Here is a 19,528-nt window from a genome sequence, read left to right as displayed (position 1 = left end):
AAAGAAAGAACTTAATTATCACTTTCTTAATGAACTAGATTATGGAAACTCTATTTGAGGAGCTTGAGACTCAACCAAAACAGAAATCCCAGCAGAAAAAATTGTCAGAAACTTTGGAAAATATACTTGATTGTGTACAGAACCCCATTTTTCCATCATATATTACAAGAAACTTAATGAAAATGATTCATGAAGTCCATGGTGAGGTAAGTACCACCTTTCTAGTCGTTTTCTCAGTTTTGCATTTGATTGAAATGCTGAAATAAAATTTCATTTAGTAATAATGCTGCTAAATAACTTTTTAATTTATTATAGTCTAATACATTAGACTATAATGTATTAAGGGATTAAGTTGGTACCTCTAATAATATGCAGTAGTGCTGCAAAGTATGTTTTAGTGATACAAAATATTTGCATACTCCAGGAATGCAAGGGGTGCAGGATTTTGTAGTAGAATTCTTAAGGAAACTCTCTTGATGTTACTGAAAAAGACTGTTTTGTAGGAAGATTCTTCCAGAAGAAATTTATTACCTTGGTTAGGTATCAGTGAATGTAGAGCTTTCTGTACAGAATCATAATGTATTAGATAATAATACCAATTTTATTTGTGTGTATTAACTTCCTTTTATCCGGTATATTCAGACTTCTCCAAGTGCTGGAAAATATATGAGTTTGATATTCAAAAAATGAATGAAATTATGAATTTTTATGCTCTGTTCAGTTGTATGTGTCTCAAAAGGACTGTGAACTGCATAGAGGATGAGTGTTCTTGCTCAAATTCGGATTTTGTAAGAGACAGCAATCATAAATCAGTGAAAAATAATTGCTTTTTTTCTGTTCTTTGAAAATATGAAATACTGCCCTGCAAAGGAGAATAGCAAAGTAGCAGATGAGGATGTACTTGTGATATCTTGCAATAAGTCTTGTATTTTTCCTCTTGAATAGCTGTTGCATGAAATACTGTAACCGGTTTGTTGCCAAAGGGGGTGTCGCAGTAAAATAAAGGTGTGCTATTGGACGTTTGTTGAAGTGAGAAGGGATAAAAACTTCTGTTATGAATTTCCTCTGTTTGCAGATGATTCTTTTTCACCTCTTGCCTGCACTAGACCGGTTGCTAGAGAAGGTCTTTAAGAATCCTGAGGCAATGTTGAAAGATGAAGTTGTTCTCCTGCATCTCATCCTTGGAAAGTTTAATGAATATTCAGCAACCCTCTTGTGTAAGAATCAGCAGAGTCTGGATTTATTTATCAAAAGTATGCATGTTGCCAAAAAAATCTATGAAGAAATTCCACCATTTCAGATCACAGCTCTTGGGCAGGTATGGCTTTTTATGCTTAAAGCCAATAGCAGTGTTCAGGACTTTCAGGGTTAAAGAGTCCATAGCTTTTGACCTGCTTTTCTTTTAGTTTTAATGGTCTCCATAGGGTCTTGGAAACATCTAAACAGGTTGCAAAACTTTCTCTCTTAAATTTACCAGAAGGAGAAATTGCTGCTTGCTTTTATTTCTTTATTTTGACAAGCACAAAATAGAAATAACACTGTATTTGCATGCAAATTAATACCTTTATCGTTGTCTGTTCCATTCTCCTTAGTTTTTGTCAGTCAGGCAGAAGCTTTACTTCATGTTTGTCTTCTGAGGAAAAATTGTCAAGAAAATACAGTAGGTGAGAAATGGTCTCATTTGAAGGGGGCTACGAATTCAGGCCTTCTATTAACAAGGTATTACTGTATACTTACCAAAGGCTGGCAATAGCAAGTTTGTTCCCCCACCAGGCAAGCTATATGAAAAATATCATGCATCAGTAGGTCTGATGGCTATTGCACAAGTATGTGCTTTGCATCTGGGGATTCCTGTATTATGTACAAATACATAGTTAATATGCATATTTTTAGGATATATGTTCACACTAACATGCACGTGTGATTGGATACATAATCCAACATAGCTGAATTCCAGAGCTTGTGACTTTTGTTGCCCTCTTACAGTAAACTTCTCTGCATCCTTTTTTTCCCTTTTGCAGATTACTAAACCATTCTTTGCGGCTCTGTCAGACGGGATGGTGCAACAGAAGCTATTGAAAGTGCTGTTTGACTTACTGTTAAACTGCAAGAATCCACTTTGTGCCCAGACAATTAGCAGTGTGTTTAAAGGGGTAAGTGACAAACTCTAGAACACAGAAATATGTTCAGACTTGTTGCAGTAGTTCTGTGTCACTTCAGTAACACTTGTTGTTTATATCATTTGTAACATGAAAGGAATCAGAAACAATTTGTCACAGAATATAATTGGGTTAATGCATGAAAAGTTTATTAAATTACTGATTTAGAAGGTATTTCTTTAAAAGCCATGCATTAGTCACTCTACTATGCGAATGAATTCACCCAAAATCACTTCTTTCTGCTGCACTGATTTCCATTTTCTGGGATATGACTTGAATATGTGGATTATATATGCATATGTGCCTGAAAGGGATGTGATTTTAAAATAAAAATCAATGTGTGATACAACACATTGTTCATTGGTACTGTTGCTACTGTTTCAGATTTCAGTGTGTGCTGAGCAGATTGTCAGAGAGCTGGAGCCTCCTGAAAAAAACACAAGTCTGGCCACTGTTCAGCAAACTAGACGGCAGAAAATGCAGCAACAGAGGTAAAATAACTACAAACTCCAAAATAATTACTGTACAGTTTGGAAAGGCGATGTGTTTTACTGTGTTGCATGGTTTATCTTGAAAGCATAAGCATCCATTTCTTCTTTTCCTCTGCACGGTAAAATAACTGAGCTATTTTGGAGAAAACCAACTCCTGTTGCTGTTTGAGAACTGATGGAACTATAGTAAAAAAATAAAAAAATCCCCAAACTTAAAGATCCAGTAGTTTTAATGTTGACATTTGCTCTTATAAATCTGGCTTGACACAATTGGACAAAATTCTTTGTTTTTTAGGTATTAAACTTTGTTAGTAATAAAGATGTGTGGGCCAAATTACATATGTAGGTGTATTACACATCTGTAGGTGGAAGCCTACAGATACTTATCAAAGTATTCCTGATAGTTGACTGAAAACCGGTAATTTTTTTTTCAGTTAAATTGTTAATATAATCATTAAAACTGCAGACATTAAAAATAGGTACAGTCAGAATGTAGCAGCAGGGAAGGTGTCCCTCCTCATGGCAGGGGGGTTGGAACTAGATGATCTTTTAAGGTCCCTTCCAAACCATTCTGTGATTCTATAGTTTTTAGAAATCTTAGTCTTTTTTTTTCTCTCCATTCTCATAAGGAAGGAGCTGTTTTGTCCACTGTACTTATTCTCTTCTTTAAGCATTGGCTGTCAGCTGTTGTTGAAACAGGATATTGAGTTGCTTTTCTTGGTCTGACCTAGAATAGCTGTTCTTATTTTCCTTCACTTGACCGTTTTTAGCAATCATCACCCATTAGATTGGTCCATCTGTAAATGTCTGTCAGAGTTTATAAACACACACACATTTACACACACTCCCATTTCCTGCACAGTCAGTGGTTAGACAACAGTTCTAAAATGGAAGTTTCCTGGATGGCATGCAGATCACCATTTGGACAGTTATTTGGTAATAGATTTTGTTTTTTTTCCACAGAAGACTGCTTCATTGTGTAGAATTGTTACATGCAGAAGGCATGCTATACTTGTTTGTTTTTCCAAGTTTGGTCTGGATTTTCTCTTGATTGTTCAAAATGCGTCACTGTTTCAATCAAAAGCCAACATACTGCTACCTCTCGCAGGAGAAGCAGTAAAGGATATTGCTATGTGAAAGAAAACTTGTCATTTTTTCACTTACACATGTGTTTGTCCCTTGAAACACTTTACTGTTTTCTTTGTGTCTCCTGATTGATTGTCTTGCCTTTTTAGAAAACCTCAAGATGCAGAATTGGCACCAGAAACAAGCCACTTCAGCTGGCAGAGGATTATGCTTATTCTAGAATTGCTGCAGCATAAGAAGAAACTCAGACATCCGCAGGCATTGATATCTCCACTTTTTAACCTGCTGAGCCGGTAATCATGCCTCCATAACACATAAGTCCTTGACCATTCTCTTCTGCAGCAGACATTGTAAAATGTTAAATATGGGCTACTTTCTCTCTACTTTTTTGCCATGTTTGGTAGCTTAGCTTTCCTTTTTTTACTTGAACTTCTTTTAAGTAAATCAGATGAGGGGAATAGGACGTTGTTATGATTTTTTTCCCCTTTAAACAATATGATGGGCTTTTTAAGATTGTTAAGATGCATAGCTTCTTAGTGAAGCTTTTGTTTCTCAGGTGGAGTGCTTGGGATTGCTAAGAAGGATGATACCAGTGCTGAAACTGGCACAATCAACGGGACTTGTGTATTTTGCAAAGCTATTACAATAATACTCTTAAGGGCTGAAATCCTCTCAAAACACTCTGGAGCAGCCTTCACGCAGTGCAGCCTGAGAAAATTGTTGCTTTCCTGCCAGCCCTATCTCCAGACACTTAGGAAAGTTTACCTATAGGTTGGGTATTTATCTTTTTTACTTAAGACTTGCCTTTACGTAGGCTGGCAATCATATTTCAGGTAAACATCTTATGCTCTTGACAGCACTTTGATTAAATGTCTTTTATAAGACCAGTTGGTGTGTTTGAAAACAAAAAAGGAGACACTTTTTTCCATGCTTTTTAGAAGCCTCAATTTAGAACTTCTGTAGAATGAAGATTGCCATTGGTTATTTGTGTCTTAGTATGCAGTTGGTCACTTACTTTTGTCTCCTTTTTCAATCTCTAAATATAATTCCTGAATGTGTAGGTCTCTGGAACCTATGGCATCAGAAGAAGAAAATATGGAATATACAAAGCAGCTAATCCTCAGCTGCCTGCTAAGCATATGTCAGAAACTGACTTCAGATCGTAGCAAGATACCAGCAGGTAAAAATTGCTAGATTCCTTTCTTCTCTCACCAGCACAACATTGAAACAATGGCCTCTGGCTTTTTCTTTCTTTCAGTCTACATAGTATTGTTAAGGAGAGAGAGATTCATCTACAGTGTACACAGAGTTGCCTTCTAAGTCATTTTTTATAGATCCCTTAGGTATGGCTTGCAAATTGTAACCAGTGCTTGAGCGTGCTGTTTCTTCCTTATATGGTTGACCATTGAAGTATCAGTATTTTTTAATAATTAATATTTTTTACTGGCAGATACCCTCGACAAAGAAAAATTCAATGTGGAACTGATAGTTCAGTGCATCAGGATTTCTAAAATGCCCCAGACACATCACCATGCACTGCTTCTCCTTGGTGCTGTTGCTGGCATGTTTCCTGTAAGTAGTACCTGAAATTTATGTGTTGAGTCTTCAGGTTCCAAATACTGGGAAGAGTGAAGAACAGACAGAACTGCTGCATGGGGAGAAACTTTCTGAAAGGAGCAAGAGGCAGAATATACAGGTTCCCTGCTCTTTTAGGGCTTTCATTTCCATTTAACTTGAGATCAAATCTGTCTTGATATTTTGGTCACGAGTCATTTATGACTTGCAGATAAGTGCATTAAAAATGGAAATAGCTTTCTGACAACAGTCTTGCCTCACTCTCCCACTGTGGTCAAAATTCTTGTGCCTTGTTTCTTTTTTCCCCTGCTTTTTCATATGCCAGAGCGAAAACATTCAGCCTGTTTACTTATTCTATGTAAGATTAGGTAGCACATATATTCTTATTCTGACAAGTTCCTAACTTGTACAACACTGGGAAATGTAGTTGAATGGTGGTAAACCCAGGTTGGTGTGATTTTAATTGACCAAGAAGCAGGCCTATGGATTGATATTTGACTGTACGCTCACTCTTCTAAGATTCTTTTGAAATTATAAAAGCAACAAAATGTATCCAGATGTATCAGACTCAATTTGCATATTCATCTTTACCTCAGTACTTTCTCCACACATTTGGAAGGATAGTGTTTTCTGAAAAGCATAAATTGGGATGTTTTTGACAAATCTGTGGAGGATTTGGATTTTGATTCTTGGGGTTGTTTTCCTTTGTCGCCATTATACTGCCATCACCTGCTACAGAACCAAGCTTTTAATTCTACATTAATATTAGCTCTTACAAGATTTTCAAGGTCAAAGTACAAGGAAGTATTTTTGTCTGAGTCTCATCTCTCTTTTTTAGATTTAAAACACTAGTTCAGTTCACTAAAACTGAATGAAAAATGTGCCCATATTTTCTTGCTCTAAGTTTTGGTAAAATCTGGGAAACTAAGTCTTGAGTTAGGTGACATCTCTGACCCAGCCCTCAAAGTAATTACTGTGTTTACAGTCTAACCCCGCCAAAAATACAAAACTTAAAATGAACATGGTTGGTTTCCATTGTATGATTGTAGATACTGCAGATGTTTTACAGATATAAAAAAGGGTGGGTGGGAAAGGTATGAAAACGACTGCACCACACTCACATTTGTGCTGCTGCAAATCTCCCCATAGCTGATTTTACATGGCACTAGGTATTTCATCAGATTAAACTCTCAATTTCCACTCAAGAATTACTTGCTTAGAAGTGTATCTTGGGTTTCTAAATAATGTTTAGAACTCTAACTGTCACATAGTAATTGGCTTTAAGGGACACTCTACATTTAAAATTAGTTCAGTGGAGATTTTGAAGATACTAATGAGTCTCATTTTCTTTTATAGGAGCCGTGTGGCATTTGTGGGAAGGAGAAGTGCCTTAAGGTATAATATGCAGAGCAGCAGAATTCAAAAAATAAATTAATCTCATCTGTCTTCTTTTCCAGGATAAAGTTCTCCACAATATTATGCCTATTTTTACATTCATGGGAGCAAACGTCTTGCGTCTGGATGATACTTACACATTCCAAGTAATTAATAAGACAGTGCAGATGGTTATTCCAGCTCTTATACAGGTAAATCTGTCTATGTGATGCAGAAGTGTCAAAAAAGGTGAACAATAAGATTATTGAGTAAGTGGTTTAGAATATCAGTGGTAGAATAAATTGTAGCCTAATCTAGGATTATTTTTAGATAGAAATTCAATTATATATAACTGTATTAACAGGTTGCTCCTTGTCTGACCAACTCAGTTCATCAGACTACTGCTTTTTAATGTTATGAGCTCCAGCACTTCATAAATGGTTTAGCTAAAACAGTATCACACCTGTACCTAAAGAGGACCTGAAACGGACTTAAATTTGAGGTTTTTCATCATCAACTGGTGCCAAGTAATCTCCTGCCTTTTTTCCATTTCCCTTCCTTCCCTCCCCCCTTCCTTTCTTTTTTCCCCTTCCTATTTTTCTGATTTTATTTGCAGCATCTTCCTGAAACACTGAGAAGGAACTGTGTGATTCAAAACTGTTTATTTTGGAGCGCTGACCTTTTCTTTGAGATTTTGCTTTTGGTAATACCATCGTCAGGCACGCAGGGCTTTTTCTTATCTTCTGAATTTACAAGAACGAACTTGTACCCACCTGCATTAATCTGTTTGAACTGCTGTACCTGTTTGTACGCAGGCTGAAGACAGTGATCTGTCAGAGTCCTCTGGAAGTGTGGAAGAGGTGGTGATCAAGATCATCCGTGTGTTTGTGGATGCCTTGCCCCATGTGCCGGAGCACCGCCGCCTGCCAATCCTGGCTCAGCTGATCACTACAGTGGGAGGAGACAAGTTCCTCTGGGTTCTGCTAGTGCTGCTGTTCGAGCAGTATGTCACCAAGACTGTGACTGCAACGTCAAGCACAGACAAGGTTAGAAGACAAGTGGGGTCACCTTTCTCCTGAAGTGACTGAGCTTCCCCTTTCTCTTCACAATCTGTCCTTTAAGGAGGTTCAAGACAAGCCCTTAGATTATAGTAAAATATATAGTGAGCTCTGAGCTTGTGCAATAGAGCAGAACCTCATCGGGATGTTGGTAGAATTTGTATTGCAGACACAATATTGTTTTGTCCTGGAGCCTGAATAAATCGTATCGTATTGTACAGCAGTGCTTGACCTGAAGAGCTGATAATCTGATTATGAAGGGCTCCAATATTTTAAGAGTTTTTTTTCTAATACATGTATTTGTGACACATGATACACGTCTTCCTGTACGGACCAAGATAAAAACTATAATGTTTTTGTGCAGGCAGGCCCATGAGTTAGGTGAAAGCACAGTTTATGGGGAAAATCAAAAGGCTAAAGCAACATTGGTGAAAAGATGCAGCCTTTGCTGTAGCAACTTAATCTCTACACTGTTTAACTACATTCTTTCCAAGAGCTTAGTGCTGTTACCCTTGGTGTTAATCCAGCTCACAAGGACATTTTCACAAACTCAGTAAGGCATTTTTGAGTCTTTTCATCATTATTAGTAATACTAATTCTTGATCTTTTTTATTTATTTTTTTTCTTAATTTTGAAACCATAAACAGGATGCTGTTTTGGAAGCAGACACTGCATTTTGGATTTCCATCTGTTGTGAATTTAATGTACAGACTCAGTTCCAGGGCATGATGAAAATAATCCAGTATTTGACAGAACTGCCTGAGAACAAAGAAGGTAACCACAAAATGCGTGTAAACCCTCCAGTTGCAGGGGACATGGGGTAATGGTTTTAAACTGAAAGAGGATAGATTTAGACTAGATATAAGGAAGATATATTTTATGATGAGGGTGATGAGGCGCTGGCACAAGTTGCCCAGAGAAGCTGTGGCTGCCCCATCTCTGGAAACATTCAAGGCCAAGTTGGACAGGGCTTTGAGCAACCTGGTCTGGTGGAAGGTGTCTCTGCCCATGGCAGGGAGGTTGGACTAGATGACCTTAAGTGTCCATTCCAACTCAAACCATTGTATGATTCTGATTCTGTTACTCCTCTAGACAGACGACTGAGGGAGATGAATTACTATAATGGCTTCTTAATAATACAGCTGATATGTGATTATTTACCTTTTATTAATCCTTTTAATTATAGATTAATTTGATCACTTAGAATCAAACAGTATTCCTCATTTAAAAGATCAAGTACATCATTTAGCCGAAATGAAAAATTTAGCTGTTATAGAAGACAAGATCACAGGGACTGCCAATCATTTCTGGTGTGTGATGCAGTGTATAAGGTCCTGCCTCTAAAGACCCATGTTTGTAGCCGGTTTACCATAGCTTTAGCACCAAGAAAAAAGATTCTTTATGTAAAAATGATCAGCTGGCACGGCAGTGAAATGGCACTGCTTCTTTTGAGGCTGTTGAAATGAAAAATTAATCTCCTGTGGTATTCCAGAGCATCTTCCTTGGAAATCTGACATCATTTTGGGTACTGCAGAATGACTATCCTTGAAAGACATCTGACTGTAATTTTACTTTGCTTCCATAACCAGAAATCAAAATTTATCTTTTTCTGTTGGCTACAAATTTGTTTTGTGAACATTTTCAACAGATGATCCTGGGCCAAAAAAGTCAAAACCATGCAAGACAAAGCTAAAAAATCAGGATGGGCAGCTCTTTGATGTGGAGTGTCACTCAGACAAACAACTTCGGCATTTCAAATTCTTGTCAGTCTCCTTCATGTCACAGCTTTTATCCTCTCAGAATTTTGTGAAGAAGGTAATAATGGCAGATTGCTTTTAAACTTACCACATTAAGTAATTGTGCCATACTGTAATAGATGAGATTTAATTTGCTTTTTAGTATGGCTTTATATGCAAAGGGGATGAAATCTGGTGTATCTTACTGACACCTTTATTGACAGAGTTTTGAAGCCTCTCAGTAATGCTAATTGGTTTTTAATACAGCTTTTCCAGATAGACTGTTTGTGTGATTGATAAATAGGTAATAAAGTGAAATTCTGGTCCCAGTGAATTCCCACTGGCTTTATGGAGTCCGGGATTTCACTCACAGCCTTTAACTCAAAATTTGGACTGGGATTCATACTATTAATCTGAAAAGAGAAAATAAATATTACAAATTTTAGGCTGCGGCTCTAGCTGGAAGTACTTCCCTGTTTTTCAACTGAATGCCGTCCACCAGCATCAAATGTATTTGCTACTGTGACTGCTTTGCCTAAGATTCTCATATTTCCTTCTAGAATGATGGATTAGGTGCAGATGTGGGGAATTCATGCTTACCATGTTAGTTGACATTGCATTTAGAACAAATGAATTTGCATATACTGGGATGGTAACTCAGTGAGGAGATGGAAGTTTCACACTTGGCATGTTCATTCTTACTTTTGAAACCAGATAGTTGAATGTGAAGAAACAGAAGAGCTGCAGAAGTTGGAACAGAGGTATGCTTTAAATCTGCTCCACTATTATTTTTAGCTTTTACTACAACTTGGGATTGTTTTTAAATATAGTTCCATTAGGCTTTTTTTTCCGCCCCAAGGACACTTTCAGTTGTGCTCAGCAACAACCTGTACTTATTATATAAAGGTTATTTAGTTTGGGGTTTTGTTTGGGGTTTGATTTTTTTGGTTTTTATATGATGTAGAGCTTTTTATTTCTGAAAGATTGCTCTACACAATATCCACTCTTTCTACATTTCTGCTTGTGCTTATTTGCATACTTGGCCATAACTGTTATGCTGTTGCTGATGGAGTCTCTTAAAGAATTGCAGATTTTTAGCAAAACTTGTTGCTTCATTAATAGGAAAAAAAAAAAAATCATTGTTCACAGGTGCTCCTATGCTGGTGTAATAAAATTACCAGTGATCACAGTTGTAGTCATTGGGCTATAACAGCCAATGATACAAAATTGAGGGTTTCTTTTGCAGAGGCTTAACTTAAGTGAAAAAGGGTATAGGATTTATTTTAAATGCTGTGTTCCTTAAAAGCTCATTTTTAAACATCTACATTTTTCCAGATCGTTTTTGCTTTAAAGTTGTTAAGTAGAACTACTGCTGTATGTAGATGCTAATCTGGGAGTAATAGGTAGACTTCTTTAATGTGCATGTGATTGTCCTTATTGCCATAGCTTTTTGTTAATGATGTGATCTGCTAGTCTCTCCATTAGGTGTTTCATTTTCTTTAATTGTTGCTGTTTTGTGAAATTTCATGTTTACCAGAAAGAAAGTCAACTTCTGTAGTGTCCTTGTTATTACTAAAAGATGCTTCCTTTCTACCTAGGCTATTAGAAGAAGTTCTTCACTATATTAACACTGTGGCATCTTCAGTAGAAGGAAATGTGGACAAGCCAACAGCCAAATTTTGGAGGGTTCTGCTTAACAAGTCCTATGATATGCTGGATAAAGTATGTCTCATTAGCTCTCATGTTAGCAGTGGGACATTAATAAGCTTTTGCTTATTAATACAACTTTTTTAGGATTTCCTAGTGGATTAGTACTAATCTTTATTGGATGGTCTGCAGGCTGGTGCATCATTGATTAAACTCCTCTAACTTCAGTAACTACAGCTAAGAGCTTAGACAGGAATGCCTGTTTCTTTTAGTTAGTATTCTACTGGCTGGATGCAGTCATTTCACTACATGGTGGAAAATAATGGCTTTTGGCAGCATTTCTCACTGTTAACTCATAAAAGGGTTTAACTAATGCTAATGGAATTGTTGTATATTTCTACATGAAATTGAAGTTGAGAAAAAAATTCCTTATGTTTTTCTTTCTAATCTTTTTCTGATCAGAAGTATATTTGTAGAACTGGACTGGCTATCTCATTTTATGCTGTGGAGCATGTGTCTTTATTTCTGGATTTGGGGTGGTTTTTTTTGCCTGTGAAGCATATTCCAGTTTTCCTGATGTATGTGCACAGGGCACTACCAGAAGTATTTTAGGGTAAGGAGGGAGAGCTCACCAGTGTAAAGAGGAATTGCTGAGGAAATCTCAGAGGTAGTGGATAATGGCTGCTTAGCAGCCAGTGAACATACGTTAAGTACTGTAACTGGAACCTGCTTTGTTCTTTTGCTTGCCTCAGATCCAGCATTGCTGGCCTGTCCTCTCTTCTTTGATCCTGACACCCATGTGGGAAGTCAAAGAGAGTTTTCCTGTTTTATTTGGAGGCTGCCAGGTCACAGCACATGGAATAGCATTTATGGTATTGTTCTGTTTGTGTTTTCTTGTAGGTTAATGCCTTATTGCCAACAGAAACCTTCATCCCTGTTATTAGGGGACTAATAACAAATCAGCTTCCATCTGTGAGACGTAAGGCAATGGACCTTTTGAACAATAAGGTGCAGCAACGCACAAAGTGGCAGAAGAGACAGGTGAGGCTAAGTGGTTAAGCTCAGTCCTTTAGCAGAAGTAACCAGAGCGAAATAGATGTAGAAGTGGTTTGGTCTATATGAAGATGACAAGTAGCCAGGTCTGGCAGGCAGCATAGGAGTAGTGAGATGTAGGCTCCCTGACCATCATTACCTTGCATGTTCTGAGTTTCTAACTGCATGCCTAAAGTGTGTTCTCTTGTCCTTTTAGATCCTGCAGCTCTTAGAGCTAGTTCCTGAGCTCATTGCTATTGCACAGTGTAAAAGAAAAGACGAAGAGGAGGAGCAAGCCATCAACAGGCAAACTGCTTTGTTCAGCCTCAAGCTGCTCTGCAAAGGTTTTGGCGCAGAAAATCCAGTGCCGTTTGTTCCTGTTCTGAAAACTGCCATTGATCTAATTTCTTCAGAGAAAGAGGAAAAGAATGTGATAGGAAGTGCTTTGCTATGTATAGCTGAGGTCACCTATACACTGAAAGCCCAAGCAATACCTCAGCTTCCAAGGTAGTGTTGGGTTCTTTTTAACAGAACCAATTGAAGCAGGAATTATGCTAAAATGCATTACTGAAGGAATGCTGGTGAAGGCCAAGTGGCAGTCTGCCTGCGTGTGTTTTGTGTAGATAAGAATGAAGATATTCATAGTGCTTAAAGGTGCTTCCTGGTCATAGAACTAAGAAGCTAGTGGTGAAATTGTAAGAGTTTTAGAACCAGTAGAGTTCAAGTTTCTTATTGTCATTAAATCTTTAAACAAAAGACAGGGCTTCGAGCAACCTGAACTAGTGAAAGATGTCTCTGCCTATGGTAGGGGGATTGGACTAGGTGATTTTAACGATAGCTTCTGATCAGAACCATTCTGCAATTTGAAATCTAATGCCCTTCATTAGCTTTGAAAAAATGAAATACAGCAGAATAGCCAAGAATACTGAGTTTTCTCAAATACACATGTAAAAAATTGTGTAGAATTTGTCCCTGCGGGCTTAACAGATGGATTTATGGGATTGGAAATGTGTCGCCAACTGCTCAGTGGTTTCACCTTCCTCTGTCTATGCTTGGTTATTCACAGGCTGATGCCAGCATTGTTGAAGACTTTAAAAAATAAGAAGGACCTGGTCTCCAATGAGATTTACTTGCTGAGTGCTGTTACTGCTCTCCTGAAGGTCGCAGAAACATTACCACACTTCCTTAGCCCTTATCTTTTGGATTGCTTGCTGCAGGTGAGTTCTCTTAATTCCTACAGATATGTAAAGGGGGACAAGATCTGCCCAGTTCCTAGAAGAAGATAACAGAGATTACTTTTTCTGTCTGAAACTGAAATAGATGTGCCAACTATGTGGAAGGTCATAACATATTACTTTTCCACTCACCTTCTTATGCAGATAACTAAAAGAATATGAGAGCATCTGCTATTCCTCCCTCTGATAGATTGTAGTTTGCCTGTTTGGAAAAGAAGCTGAATCCTGGAGGATCTTTCTATAATATCCATGATATCATCAAATGTGTTGGGATAATTCTGACCCCTTACTGCTGACGTGTGTTTTTTCAGTCTGAAAAAGACAGCGAAGCTTTGTACACAGACATCTTAACACAAGGTGCTCCAGGTGCTGCAAACAGCAACATTCCTGTCTGCCATTTGCAACAGATTATTGTAAGACAAGTTCCTGTTGTTCCAAGTATGTCTCACTTCTGTTGGATTTCCTGATAGGTTGTCTGCTTGGAAAAGTTTGTGGTCGAGTTTGGTCCTTCTTCCCAGATAAGCTTACGTGTATCATCATTGAAAACTATCCTAGCTACAAGACTTGCTCCCCGAATATTCTTGCCTGCAGTTATGAAGTGTTACAGTGAAGTGGCAAATACCCGGAAGGTAAGGACTTCTATTTTTTATCATTCTTTTGCATTCTGATTAAAAAGAATGAAAGGGAAAAAAAAATACAACCAAGCAGTGCAAAATTTGGTCCAACTGTCCTGGCTGTGTCCTGTCTTGCTGGGGCAGCAGAGTGAGAAACAAAGAAAGTCTTAATGCTTTGTGAGCACTGGTCAATGTGCTACCAGTGTTGTTTTGGTCACAAATCTAAAACATAGCACCATGTGAGCTGCTGTGAAGAAAATTCACTCCATCCCAGCCAAACCTAGCACAGTCTTTATATTATCTCTGTTTTCTTTTGTACTGAAGTGGTGATTCAGGAAAGTTAGACCTGGGAGAAATGCACCAGTTTAATATCCTTAGCATATTAGATGATGAATGCTTGAGAGATTGTCCATTCATAAAGGCTTTGATTTATCTGCTGGGAACACAAGTTGAGTCATAATTTTCAACCAAGAGAGACCAGACTCTTTTCAGGAATCCTACTACTTTAAACCCCCCAAAATTACAGGAAAAAGCTTATCTATTTTATCAACAGTATTTTAATGAGTAAATGTATGAAGTGCTGAAATCCTATTTCATTGTTATGATGTTTCTCAGTTACTATCAGTATCACAGTTGCCTTCGCATTGCTTTGCTTTTGTTTTGCAGAACTGCCTGGTTCCCCTTATGAACATTTTGAAGGAGCACATTGTTACTATGGAGAAGGAGCACCTGATCTCTCATCAGTCTGAGCTGACAGCGTTTTTCATGAAAGCCCTGGACTTCAGAACAGATCATGCCAAGGTGACTTGTTTAGGGGGATGAACAACAGCAGCTCAACCTCTGCGTGCTAATTCTATCAGTTGTTTTTAAAAAAATATTAGTAGTTTCCATGGCACTTGTGCTTGGAAATTCTGGGTATCAAATACTCTACGTTCGGGAATTGTTCTTGGGGCAGAAAACATCACAGTTAGGTATTTAGTCTGAAACAAACTAAAATATGATTTGAAAACTGAAAGTCTTACATTTCAAACTTGGAATTCTCTTTTCTAATTTTTCCCAGGATGATTTAGAGGAAGTTGGTAAGACAGAGACTTACATTATTGATTGTCTAATAAGTATGGTTATGAAACTTTCCGAGGCTTCTTTCAGACCCCTCTTCTTTAAGGTAAGAAGTTTAAATATAATACATCTGCATCAGCACATTTGTGTTTTCCAGTGGACAGACACAGTAAAGAGCTAATCTGACTTCCACTTTCAGCTCTTTGACTGGTCCAAAACAGAGTCTGCCCTAAAAGACAGACTACTGACATTCCACCGAATAGCAGATTGCATTGCAGACAAGCTCAAGGGCCTCTTCACCCTGTTTGCTGGTCATTTATTGAAGCCATTTGCTGAGACACTGAACCAGGTCAATGTTTCTAAAACTGGTAAGTTTTCAGTTACTAACTATAGAGAAGTGTTGGCAGGCTAATTTAATTGCTGAAATAGGTTAATTATAACTGATGAAACTTTAGTCTTACAGGATTTACTTCATGGCACATACCTCATTTCTTCTTTATCTTATAAATAAGGCATCTTTCTTATTCTAGTGGAACAAAAGGACATATTTCATCCATGGGCTCTGGACTGCCAGTACAAACTTGAGACCACATGAAAATTTTCAATGTCAGTCCCAGTGAATTCCATGAGAATGAAATTGTGTGGGAAAAGGACAATTTGTTCAGCCTTCTTTCTTGTTTTTCCATACTTTGACTTCTCTTACATGTTACCTGGTGTATTCAGACTCCTCTGCTTTCTTGGCAAAAATAGGTATTAGTTTTTTGTATGGGAAACTTATTTGCTTATCCTATTTGTAGTGAAGAAATTCTCCACATCCACTGGTATGGCCTGTGGCTTCCTGTAGCCCATGTCTAGTCCCTTTTATCCCCAGCTGACTGTGAACAGCAGTGCCAGACCTGCTAGGGCATTAGCTAAAAGCCAGATAATATATTGCATCTTTATTGTTCTGAGTGATGAGTACATAATTGCTATGTAGTCATCCTTTAGCTATATTCACAAATGAATGATGTTTCTATCTTGTGGGAAAGCTTCAGGGATTTTTTTTTTACGTTTTTTTTTTTTCCCCTTCTTGATTGACATACAGATGAAGCTTTCTTTGACTGTGAGAATAGCACAGAGAAGAGCTGTCTGCTGTTGCAGTTCACCATGAATTGTCTGCACAAGCTCTTCCTGTTTGACACCCAGAAGTTCCTGAGTAAGGAAAGAGCAGAAACTTTGATGATGCCTCTGGTTGATCAGGTATTGACATATACAGGAAAAAACAATTCAAAACTGACTTTTTTTTCCCCATCTGAAAGGTTTATTATTTTTACCTATTTAACCTTACCTCAGTCCTCTCCCTTAAAAAGGGAGGAATTAATTTATTGTCTGTGGCCCAAAGACAAAACAGTATTAATTGCTTTGCCTAAGGCTCTGAATTACGTTTTTATCCTCTTTCTAAACATCATCATTCTGTAAGGTTCATGCATGTTGTTGAGTTCTTGCAGACCAGTTGCACTCCCATTGATGGTCTTTGATGCAACTCTTGAGTACTTAAAAGCCAAAGCTAGAAGTGCTTTTGGCTTGATTTATTTGTTTGGATCTGTTTGACAAGCTTTTTATTCCACAGCTAGAAAATACGCTTGGAGGAGATGAGAAGTTCCAGGACAGAGTGACAGCGCACCTGATACCCTGCATAGCTCAGTTTGCAGTGGCAATGGCAGATGATTCTCTTTGGAAACCACTGAACTACCAGATCCTGCTGAAAATGAGGCACACCTCTTCTAAGGTTGGGAGCTGTCAGCATTCAAACTGTTTTTTTGTTGCATTAGAAAATGGGAACAGTGTATCTGAAAACAGAATTGGATTAGCCAAGTCACTACTAAAATACTCGCCTAAGTTAAAATACTGATACTGTATTGGGAGTACTGTGCTACTCCCAGGCCATAGAGAGATGTGAACAAGATGGCCTTCTGCTCTGTCAATATTCCACATGTGGATAGCTTCCACACTGTGTGGTTTAGGTTCTTTAAAGATTGGGTAGCTGTTGGAGTAAAAGATGTGTAAGAAAAAAGAGGGGGAATTGGAAGACACTTATATATAAACCTCCAGACTTTACTACATACAGTTGTCAAGGCTCTCCTATTTGACAGGCTGTAGCTCTTCGGGGGAGTACTTGGGTTGTCATTGTAATGAGCTAAGTCCTTCTGATACATTGAAACAGTCTCATTGCAACCGGAAGTTCAAGACCATTTTATCAACTTACCTGCTTCTTGCGACCTATTTTTTCCTTTCACATTATCCTAACCCAAATCTTGAGATTTAAACTGGTGTAAAACTAGTTCCTTTCAGTAGCAGGAGCTAGTTTACAAACTTCAATGGAAAGAAAGTGGAGGCAGGCAGGGGAGAAAACAGAATTATACTGAAATGTTTGTTTCCTTACAAAGATTACTGTTTTGATTTAGGTCCGATTTGCTGCTCTGCTTGCTTTGGTAGAAGTTGCACAAAAACTGAAAGAGAACTACTTGGTCCTGCTACCTGAATCCATTCCATTCTTAGCTGAACTCATGGAAGGTAATGTTATAAAGTGGCACTGGTGCAGACAACTGGCCTAAGACAAAAAAGAGAATAAAGGGTCACTTTTCAAAGGTTCAGACAGTATGATTGCTGTAGTTGCTGTAAAACTTATATATTGGTATACAGTAGGTTAAACTGCACAGGATGCAAACTGAAGTGGGTTGCATGCAACAATTCTAAAAGTTCAATTATGGTAGTTTCTTCAGTGTGCGCATCTGCCTAGTTTCATGTTTTAGATCAGTGTTACAATAGAAATAATTCACCCAAGTCCTGAGGCAGTGCCAAAGTATTTTTTAATAATAATTTCATACCTGGTGTTTCAAGCTAGTTCTGGCCTTGACGAGTGATGAGGCCTTCCTAGGGTAGCTTTCAGTGGTTGCTCTACTTAATTCCTGCTTGCTTTCTTTTTCTAGATGAGTGTGAAGAAGTTGAACAGCTGTGTCAGAAGACAATTCAACAACTAGAAGTCATTTTAGGAGAACCACTTCAAAGCTACTTCTAAGTTGATTTCCTTTGTTTTCAGATTTTGTCTGAATCATGTTAGCTTCACACAGGCTACTGTTACAGGCAAAATTAGTCAGTCATACTAATTTTTATCAGAGCTAAGATCTTAACTTTTTAATAAAACATTGTAAGAATCTGGCTTTGTAATTTCTGGATGGTCTTGGGACTTTCTGCATGACTTTTCCTTAACTGCTTTTTTCTTAACAGTGGGAGACTGGAGCAAGCTATAAGCAAATTCTGATAGGGCACAGAGTGACACGCAAGACACTTGAGTTCTGCTATGTTTGGGGTACAGTACTGAGAATCTGCTTTTCTGTCTTTTCAGGGAAGCAAAAAGTAAAGCCACAGAAGATACTGAAAAGGAAGTTACAATAAATTAGGATTCATATAAATCCTAATAAATCGGGATTCATGTTTTTTTAGTCTTTAAAGACAAGCTAAAGCAATAGCACTTACTTATCTGAAGAATAAATTGTTTGCACTGTTAATAAATGTACCAAAAAATTCACCACCTGTTTTGCACCAGGAGGTGCTGGTTCCTTACATCACTAATATGAAAGGCACTGAAATTCTAAAGTATGATTTAAAATGCAACTGGTAAGAACACTATAAAGAAGGTACTCATATGTCCCATCTAGTGCTGGGAACGGGCCTCTGTTCAGGGTATAGCACGCCATGCAGATCTCTACAGCAAGGTTGCCCCTTTGTGGTCATTCATGCTCTTACAGGATTTTCTTAGAAAACAACTATTTATCATGTCTGCTGCCAAATAAAAAGAATGTTCACATGAGAACTTCCTGCTCAACTCCTAGATAAAGGCAAGGACACCCAACTGGGAGCTGCCTACCGGCTCCTCCATTACCATCAGTCAGCTAAGTTGATCGTGCACTACAGCACTCTCCTGAAGGACACACCAGCACAGCCGAGACCTACTCAGGGTAACTGGTCTGTGGATCACTAACTCCTCAATGGGGAAGTGGTCTTCCAGACACAATCACTGTGTCACCCTGGAGATATGAGTAAGATAATAAGCAACACAAGAGAAAATATAAACCAAAAAGGGGTAATAGCTATGTAGCTACATTAAGAGAAAGGCAGAGTTCACAAATGTTTTTATTTATGCTTTTTATACATTAAATCTGGTGATTAATTTTAAACAGTCTTTTAAGGTATATCTTATTCTTGAAATTGCTTCACTCTTTTTAAGATAAATATGAACATCCCTCATACATGTATTGACATCCAGGAACAACTTTTTAAAAGTATAAAAATTGAGACTGACATTTGTACAGAAAACTGAACAGAAACAGCTTGTTTCAGATAGTATTTTAATACAAGACTGAAAAGGGATTCATTCTTTGTTCCACTGATGAGTATCTGAGTCTTATATCTCAGCTGAAAC

The 19,528-nt window shown here is 37.9% G+C and overlaps 1 protein-coding gene across 1 annotated transcript in view; it reads left to right on the top strand.

The window, feature by feature from the left end:
* The window catches only part of HEATR1 (HEAT repeat containing 1), a 35,269-nt gene extending 17,009 nt beyond the window's left edge, over positions 1 to 18,260 (top strand). The window contains exons 21-44 of the mRNA XM_057414560.1: positions 39 to 206; positions 1,076 to 1,318; positions 2,022 to 2,153; positions 2,544 to 2,650; positions 3,886 to 4,029; positions 4,798 to 4,916; positions 5,187 to 5,308; positions 6,769 to 6,897; positions 7,501 to 7,731; positions 8,391 to 8,517; positions 9,392 to 9,558; positions 10,194 to 10,240; positions 11,078 to 11,201; positions 12,027 to 12,167; positions 12,376 to 12,665; positions 13,225 to 13,375; positions 13,864 to 14,022; positions 14,674 to 14,808; positions 15,068 to 15,172; positions 15,266 to 15,434; positions 16,151 to 16,305; positions 16,676 to 16,834; positions 17,511 to 17,619; positions 18,036 to 18,260. Coding sequence (XP_057270543.1) covers positions 39 to 206; positions 1,076 to 1,318; positions 2,022 to 2,153; positions 2,544 to 2,650; positions 3,886 to 4,029; positions 4,798 to 4,916; positions 5,187 to 5,308; positions 6,769 to 6,897; positions 7,501 to 7,731; positions 8,391 to 8,517; positions 9,392 to 9,558; positions 10,194 to 10,240; positions 11,078 to 11,201; positions 12,027 to 12,167; positions 12,376 to 12,665; positions 13,225 to 13,375; positions 13,864 to 14,022; positions 14,674 to 14,808; positions 15,068 to 15,172; positions 15,266 to 15,434; positions 16,151 to 16,305; positions 16,676 to 16,834; positions 17,511 to 17,619; positions 18,036 to 18,124 — 3,522 coding nt within the window. The 3' untranslated portion in view covers positions 18,125 to 18,260. The remainder of the gene's footprint in view (positions 1 to 38; positions 207 to 1,075; positions 1,319 to 2,021; positions 2,154 to 2,543; positions 2,651 to 3,885; positions 4,030 to 4,797; positions 4,917 to 5,186; positions 5,309 to 6,768; positions 6,898 to 7,500; positions 7,732 to 8,390; positions 8,518 to 9,391; positions 9,559 to 10,193; positions 10,241 to 11,077; positions 11,202 to 12,026; positions 12,168 to 12,375; positions 12,666 to 13,224; positions 13,376 to 13,863; positions 14,023 to 14,673; positions 14,809 to 15,067; positions 15,173 to 15,265; positions 15,435 to 16,150; positions 16,306 to 16,675; positions 16,835 to 17,510; positions 17,620 to 18,035) is intronic.
* Positions 18,261 to 19,528: the final 1,268 nt, after the last annotated feature.

The sequence above is a fragment of the Pezoporus wallicus genome, unplaced genomic scaffold, assembly GCF_028554395.1.
Source record: "Pezoporus wallicus isolate ANWC-B61680 ecotype Strahan unplaced genomic scaffold, APGP_CSIRO_Pwel_v1 contig_8042, whole genome shotgun sequence".
Classification (NCBI taxonomy): Eukaryota; Metazoa; Chordata; class Aves; order Psittaciformes; family Psittacidae; genus Pezoporus; species Pezoporus wallicus.
Note: the sequence above shows the minus strand (reverse complement) of the source record. Positions and strands in the feature narration are given on the sequence as shown.